The 8,921-nt window shown below is 34.6% G+C and overlaps 1 protein-coding gene across 1 annotated transcript; it reads left to right on the top strand.

Moving 5' to 3' along the window:
- The first annotated feature begins 4,152 nt into the window (after positions 1-4,152).
- On the top strand, positions 4,153-6,414 carry LOC140036439 (secreted RxLR effector protein 161-like). Its single transcript, XM_072077852.1, has 3 exons — positions 4,153-4,646; positions 6,142-6,255; positions 6,402-6,414. Exons 1-3 carry the CDS (start codon positions 4,153-4,155, stop codon positions 6,412-6,414), a joined length of 621 nt encoding a protein of 206 aa, XP_071933953.1.
- Positions 6,415-8,921: the final 2,507 nt, after the last annotated feature.

Consider the following 8,921-nt stretch of genomic DNA (forward strand, 5'->3'; position numbering starts at 1 on the left):
CTTTCTTGATCTAACGTGCCCAAAAAATTTGGGTAAAGCATGAGAAGTCCTTTTGCTCTTGATGTTTTCTACTTCGATCTTCATTGATGACAAGTGCGTAAAGGTTGAATCTTTTGTCTCCACTGCGGCGAATTCTGTTTTGGAATACAATATCTCTTCAAGAAACCCTGTGATTTCTGTTGATATGAACGAATGCTGCAGTTGTAAAGGCAGGTATGAGTCTTAAGGTCACATTTATATATTTTGCTTTCTTCTCGTCCGATTAGGATTGGGATATAATTACAGGGCTAAATTTTGCATTAATTAAGGAAGGTTGTAAGTAGTAGGATATTTCAGATGCTAATCCATCACAAGATTCTTTTGTCATGCTAATCCAAAAACCACGCAACAAACTTCAGTTTTTCTAGGACTCCATCTTCCTCTTGTAGTTAAAGAAAGATTCTGTATAGTAATTCGATGGACTTTACGTTTGTTGGACCTCCAAATCATTTGGGAAACAGTTTTAATGTACAAGAACAGTTTTTCTAGGACTCCATCTTCCTCTTGTAGTTCAATAAAGATTCTGTATGGTACTTCGATAGAGTTTACGCTTGTTGGACCTCCAAATATAAAATTGATATTTGGGAAACAATTTTAGTGCACTTGGGCTGTAAATGGATCGGGGTCCGATGCTATTGACAACTGGGCCTCAAGTCGCTGGTTGGGTGCTGTTAGAGGGTTAAGGGTCATGGACCTCACGAGTTCTATTTTAAAGCAGTTAAGAATAAAATAGTTCTTTTCTTAAATTTTTCTTTTACACTACAGTATTTTCAATTTACACTCTACCAAATTCTATTACACTGTCCCTCCACTTATTTTGAACTGAAACTTGTGAGGCTCCTGATCTAATGATTAATTGCACTAACTAGTAAGAATTCATAACCCTTGCTCTAATACCACTTTGCCTTCTACTTTTCTCTTTGAATTAAAATTCAAAGACAACGGTTTCATAAAATGGTGTCAATACCTTTAAGTTATCAATGGTAACTTACCTCTATGCAATAGAGGAGTCAGGACCTTTGTTTAGGAGGTGCAACATTAATATTAGCTTAAAATGTGTTTAGTTTAGAAATTTTTAGTATAACTAAAAATTGGAAAATTTGTCAAATTGGTCCCTAACATTTTCAAAAAAAACTTTTTTAGTCCCTAACATTTAAAATCAGCCAGAATAGTCCCTAACATATAAATTATGAGCCAGTTTGGTCCTAATGCCCGTATTTACTCATTTCTCCGGCTAAAAATAGTACGTTTTTCTCATGTGGGCATAATTTCAAGGACAAAATTGAAAAGCACACTTCATTTCCCTCTAAAAGCAAAAGTGCACAGGTTGGGACCGAGGGTGAGGATTTCAAGACGAGTCAACCCACCCAGTTGGCTTGGTAACTCGCCGAACAACTGATTACCACCAAAGTCTAAGACTTTGAGCCTTTGACGTGAAGCAATTCGGGGTGAGATTTCACCATAGAACAAGTTGGACGAGAAGTCAAGTACAATGAGGTTGGTGAGGTTGAAAATAGAGAGAGATAGTGGTCCTCTGAGCGAGCAACTCGGAAGAACGAGAGAGATAACTCGGCGTTTTTGACAATACACACCCTGCCAACAACACTATGAAGTGGCAAGTGTTGTAAAATATATAGTATTTCAAAATATTCTTTGTCCCACATCGAAAAACGAGAAGTATTGCTTTTTTTGTCCCACATTGAGAAATGAGAAGAGTTGTAGTCTTTGTCCCACATCGGAAGTGAGAAGGGTTGCACCTCATTCTGAAGTTTATAAATAGGATCTATTCCCACCTCAGAAAATCACCCCAGCAGCTTCAGTTGATATCTTTCTGATAGCTGCTCTATCTCTCTCTCTTTCTCTTTTATTTCTGTCAGTTGATACCTTCCTAACAATTCTGTTCTCATCTTCTCTCTCTATATCTGTTGGTTTTAATTTGCTAGTTCTGGTCCTTCTAGATTGCAACAAGAAGAAAGCTTGTCTTTCTTGTTCGCAACAAATAGAAGAAGGCTTGTTTAATTCTGGGGAGACATTTCAATTTTATGAAATAATTTCTTAGGACAGTGCTACGCACGACTCAAGCAGATAGTGTTAACAATGTTGTGGCCGTTTCGACAACAATCTAAGAAACTATGGCCTCCGACAGTGTTAACACCCCACAACCATCCTCCGCAGCAGTTGCAGTCACACTACCTTTTGCGAAACCATTTCCTGACGTCTCTAGAATTGAGGTTTTTGTTGACGAAAACTTCAAAAGGGTGGCAAGAATGTGTCTACTCTCTACTTGACATTCATGGAGTAGCCTATGCACCGACAGAAATACAATCACCTACAACTACGGATGTCAAGATGCAAGAATCTTGGCAATATGCCAATAAGGTATGTCGGTATACTGTTTTACAAATTTTTTCAAATGTGATCAATGAAAATGCATCTTCATCTGCTTATATTGTTGATTCAATTTCTTTATGGCATGCTAAATTAGGACATGTTAATGCAAGTTATATAAAGAAAATGCAATCTAGTGGGTTAATTTCTGGTATTAATGATAAAATGGACAAATGTGAAATATGTGTAAGTGTCCAAAGAGAAACTGAATTATTAAATTTAACTCACACAGACTGAGATGATTTGAAACAAACTATGACTATAGGAGGTAAAAGATATTATGTTACATTTATAGATGATTACTCTAGATACACTAAACTTTATTTACTAAGAAATAAAGATGATACTCACAATGCCTTTTTATCCTATAAGTCCGAAGTAGAAAATCAACTTAATAAAAGGATAAAAAGAATTAGGTCTGATAGAGGAGGCGAATATTTAGCCTTAGATAAATTTTGTGAACATGAAGGCATAATACACGAAATAACACCTCCTTATTCACTCGAATCTAATGGAGTAGCTGAAAGAAAAAATAGAACACTAAAAGAAATGATGAATTCTATGTTAGTTAGTTCTCATGCTCCTGATAATTTATGGGGGGAAACTATCTTGTCTGCATGTCACTTACAAAATAGGATACCTCTTAAAAAAACTGGCAAAACCCCTTATGAGTTATGGAAAAATTATAAATCTAATTTGAAATATTTGAAAGTATGGGGATGTCTTGCTAAAGTATTATTGCCTGAACCTAAGAAAAGAAAATTAGGTTCTAAAACTTCTGATTGTATGTTTATTGGATATCCTGAACATAGTGCTGCATATAGATTTCTTGTTTTAAGAAGTGATGTGCTGGATTGTAATACAATTATTGAGACAAAGAATACTGAATTTTTTGAACATATTTTTCTATTGTCTAGTAAAATTTCTCATGCACCTGTTGAAATAAATAAGGAAATTATTCCAATTGAGGAATTAAGAAGGAGCAAAAGGCCAAGAAAAGAATTTTCATATGGAAATGATATCCAAATTTTTCTTATTGATAATGATCCTTTAACATACTCCGATGCTATTTCTTCTCCTGATTGTAAATTTTGGAAAGAAGTAATTAAATCTGAAATTGATTCTATCTTGACAAATAAAACTTGGATTTTGGTTGACTTACCTCCTGATGCAAAACCTGTTGGTTGCAAATGGTTTTTTAAAAGAAAATATAACTCTGATGGCTCTATAGAAAAGTACAAAGCTCGTTTAATAGCAAAAAGGTTTTCTCAAAAACAAAATATTGACTATTTTGATACATTTGCACCAGTAACTAGAATTGCGTCTATTCGAGTTTTATTTGCTTTAGCTTCTATTCATAAATTTATTATTCATCAAAAAGATGTCAAAACAGTTTTTTTAAATGGTGATTTAGAAAAAAATTTTTATATGTTTCAACCTGAGGGATGTATTGTATTTGGACGAGAAAATAAGGTTAGTAAACTAATTAAATCTCTTTATGGTCTAAAACAAGCTCCTAAACAGTGGCATGAGAAATTTGATCAAGTATTGATAAAAGATGGATTCTCGTCTGTAGAAGTGGATAAATGTGTATATGTCAAAATTACAAATGATCAATATGTGATAATCAGTTTGTATGTGGATGACATGCTTATATTTGGTACTAGTCTAGATATTGTAAATAGTACTAAATATTTTTTGTCTTCTAATTTTGATATGAAAGATATGGGTGAAGCCAAAATGATATTGGGTGTTAAAATCATAAGGAGAGGTGATGGTATAATGTTGTCACAAGAACATTATACAGAGAGACTTCTTAGGAAGTTTGAAAATTATGATGTGACACCTGTTAGTACTCCTTTTGACGCTAACACTCAGTTAAAGAAAAATAATGGTGACCCAATTGCTCAGTCTAAATATGCTCAGATTATTGGGAGTCTGATGCATCTGATGAATTTCATTAGACCGGATATAGCTTATGCTGTATGTAAACTGAGTAGATATACTCATAATTCCAACCGTGAGCATTGGTTTGCATTAGTCAGACTGATGAAATATTTGAGAGGTACCAAGAATTTTGGTATTCTGTATAGTGGATTTTCCATTGTATTAGAGGGTTACAGTGATACTAATTGGATCTCTGATTCAAATGATACAAAATCCACTAGTGGTTATGTGTTCACCCTTGGTGGTGGTGCAGTAGCATGGAAGTCAGCCAGGTAGACAATCATTGCTAGGTCAACCATGGAGTCAGAGTTTATAGCTTCGGAGTTGACTAGTTCTGAGGCTGATGGGCTAAGGAATTTCTTAGCCAATATTCCTTCTATTAAGGATCTGTTGCCACCTGTGTCTATACACTATGACTGTCAAGCGGCTATTGTTATTACAAAAAAAAATAAATCGTATAATTGTAAAAGTCGACACATGAGATTGAGACATGATGTCGTAAAGCAGCTGCTTAGAGATGGAATTATTTCCATTGATTATGTAAAGTCAGAGTTGAATTTGGCCGATCCTCTGACTAAACCCATAGGAAAAAAATTGATTCTTCAAACTACAAAAGAAATGGGACTTCGACCAACAAGTTGTCAATAGAGATGGTAACCCAACCTATGTGATTGGTGATCCCATGAAGTAGGTTCATATGGATAATAACAAGTCAATATTGATGGTAAAACACTTCAAATTTAAGTCCCTCCAGAGATAAGTGCTTTGAGTAATTGTGAGGATGAGTTAAAACTCTTAATGAATTCATATCCCATTAGGGAGGTGTAGTTAAAGCAATATACACTTGATGAATTCACCTATATGAGAGTGGAGTGGGGCTGCTCCTATAAGATTCATTGGTCAAATCTTTAGAGCTCTCATGAAATAACCAGGCAGGCGCACGGCCTAAAAGCGTAAAACCGCGTCAATAGCAAATTATGGGTTGCAATGTGATTGATAAAATCTCTGTCATACATCAAGAGTTATTGGTTCATAGAAATTTATATTTCACCAATAATTCTGTAGATCATGTTTTATCAATCTATGTTTGGTTCATAGTCCAAAAGACACCAATCTAATTACATTTCAACCAAATCCAGCAGAGTACTTTTAAAATTCTTCCTTTATCCAAAGAATTTTTTGAAATAGGAAAGAGATTGTTGTAAAATATATAGTATTTCAAAATATTCTTTGTCCCACATCGAAAAATGAGAAGTATTGCTTTCTCAGTCCCACATTGAGAAGTGAGAAGAGTTGCAGTCTTTGTCCCACATCGGAAGTGAGAAGGGTTGCACCTCATTCTGAAGTCTATAAATAGGACCATTCCCTCCTCAGAAAATCACCCCAGCAGCTTCAGTTGATATCTTTATGATAACTGCTCTATATCTCTCTCTCTCTTTTATTTCTGTCAGTTGATACCTTCCTGGCAATTCTGTTCTCATCTTCTCTCTCTATATCTGCTGGTTTTAATTTGCTAGTTCTGGTCCTTCTAGTTTGCAACAAGAAGAAAGCTTGTCTTTCTTGTTCGCAACAAATAGAAGAAGGCTTGTTTAATCTTGGGGAGACATTTCAATTTCATGAAATAGTTTCTTAGGACAGTGCTACGCACGACTCAAGCAGATAGTGTTAACATTGTTGTGGTCGTTTCGACAACAGCAAGTGTCCACGAAGTCAAAAGCTGCGGATTTTCAAGAGAATCCTTGAAAGAAATTAAGCTTAATGTGTCAGGGTCAAGCTCTGTTTGCTGTACAATGGCTCTGGAGCCCAAGAAACTGAGTGCAAGTGGAGGAAAACGGAGCCTAGAAGCCTGAAGGCGAAGGTCATTGCTATTGCTGGTGGAAGGTAGAGAGAATAATAATGAAAAAGTGGTGGACGCAGGGCAGTAAGGGGCCACAATCTTCTTAACATGAGGCTGATGCTGCTGCAAATGAACTCCCAGATGAGATGACTTTCTGCTATCATTAATCATATGCTTTCCGGTTCTGCAGTGGTTACGGCTAAAGAGGTCGAAGGAATGATTGAGCCAGTGGAATTTCCAAAGAATAGCGTTGCACTTATGCATTTGACCTCTCCAAAACAAATTTAATGTTAAGTGTGAGAATTGTTGCTGTAATTGAGGGGAAAAGGTGAAAAAAAGAGTGGTGGTTCCGTGCACTTTTGCTTTTAGAGGGAAATGAAGTGTGCTTTCCAATTTTGCCCTTGAAATTATGTTCACATGAAAAAAGTGTGCTATTTTTAGCTACAGAAATGAGCAAATACGGGTATTAGGATCAAACTGGCTCATAATTTATATGTTAGGGACTATTTTAGCTAATTTTAAATGTTGGGAACTAAAAAAGTTTTTTTTGAAAATGTTAGGGACCAATTTGGCAAATTTTCCATAAAAATTTGATATAAGTACACCAATCAATTTACTTAACACTACAATTTTTTTTTAAAAAAAGTTATTTACTGCTTGTCATTAACCATTTACAATAGTTATCATGTCATGTTATTTTATAAAATTGCATAGAATTTTAAAATGTGCATAAAACTACAAGATGTAAGGATCTAGTATATAAACTAGACTAATAATATACATAGAATTGCACTGTCAAAAGAATGTTCGTTTTGCTTGTAATTTGTATTATTGGACATTTATAAAACATTAAAATGAAAAAAAAGTAGCATTTTGTAATATATTTTGTTTTACGTTGTCATTAGAAATGGTAAGAGCAATTGTAAAAAGTTTTAACACCTTCGAGGGGGAGTTGCAGGATTAAAAGGAATATTATCAAAATTCAGAGGGGCAAGAGAGGAACAATACTAAAAAATCTAAAATTTATAGCCTATTTTACAATTTTTAAAAATTAAGGGGGTGCAACCTGAGAAGAACCCTCTGATTTATGCTTGATATGAACGAATACTGCAGTTGTTAAACGCAGGTACGAGTCTTAAGGTCACATTCATACATTGCTTTCTGCTGGTCTAATCAGGGTTTGGATGTATTGACTAGGCTAAAGTTTTGCATTAATTAAGGAAATTTGCAAGTAATAAGAAATGTAGATGCTAAAGATTTCTTTTGTCATCCTAATCCGAAAAAACATACAACAAATTGTATTTCTCTCGGACTCCACTTTCCTTGTGTTGTTGAATCAAGATTTTGTATAGCATTTCGCAGAGAGGACTCGTTGCACTTAGAGTTTGGAACGGCTGAGCTTGATTATTGTACTTTTTATATTACTGGATACACAATTACATTACAATATTACATTCGAAATAAAATTGATATATATAAATAAAATATTTAACATATATTATTATGATGTATTTATACACCAAAACTTTGAACATATATAATGACCGAATGAAACCGCACAAAATACAATTGTATTGAATTCTCGTCCAATATTTCGGTTGAGTTTACATTGGTTGGACATCCAAAATCCAAATATACACACAAGATTCAAGAAATACTTTCAGTGTAATTGGGCTGTGATACTATTAAAGGATTAAGATCATGCGTTTCACAAGTTCCCTTTCAGATCAATTGAGGATAAAATAGACCTTTTATAATTTTTTATTCTGTAATACAATCAATTTACATCCTACCTAAATCTATTCCTATTTACACTCTAAGGGAAAATTGATTTGAATTGGAACTTATGAGGCCCCTGATCCAATGGTTAATTGCACTAACTATTAAGAACTCGTAACTTCTGGTTCCAAGATCACTTTGCCTTCGAATGTTATCTTTGAAGTTCTTTTCTCTTTGAACTAAAACTCAAAGACGATGGTTTCATGAATTGATACGCGGACCTTTAAGCTAGCAATGGTAATTCACCTCTATGAACTGTAACCCAATTTGCACTTTGTACCTTAAAGAATTGTATGCTCAAATTACCACCTAATTTATGTTTAAGCATGAAATCACTCTCATATTATATGTTTACTTTTATTTTTTTCTTTTACTTCTCTTTTTTATTTTTTCATATTTCCCTTACTTGTTACAATTCTTGCATGGCATTAGTATGCAATACGTTGCTGTAAATAATTAATCCATCACAGAATTAAATTCTTATTTTGATCATTAAATTATGCTTTATTTTATGACACCAAGAACAAAATTGTGGCATTCCCAAACGGGAACTAAGAAAAAATTTCAGAGCTTAAGCATCATCATGTCAATGCACAATCACATCACCTGGATATTTGTAGTATGAACTTCCTTTTATTCCTCAGACATTTAAAGGGATTAATAACATGCTGATCAAGTTGAAGGGAGATATGGCTGTGGCTTGAATTGTTAATTTTGTTAGTCCTACATTGCTTTGAGTAAATAACATCAAACCACCCAAATACAGCGATAGGACCCAATGTTATGGCAGAGGAGGTATCTGAAATTGCCAGTGCAGCTGTCCGAAACCTCAAGGGAGGTTTTTGAAATTATTCTCAAAGGAAAAAAATTACACCACCCATATAGGGTGGGTGGGGTGGGTGCTACGTACGTCTTGGCCGCTACGAGCACT

The sequence above is a fragment of the Coffea arabica genome, chromosome 2e (assembly GCF_036785885.1).
Source record: "Coffea arabica cultivar ET-39 chromosome 2e, Coffea Arabica ET-39 HiFi, whole genome shotgun sequence".
NCBI classification, from domain to species: Eukaryota; Viridiplantae; Streptophyta; class Magnoliopsida; order Gentianales; family Rubiaceae; genus Coffea; species Coffea arabica.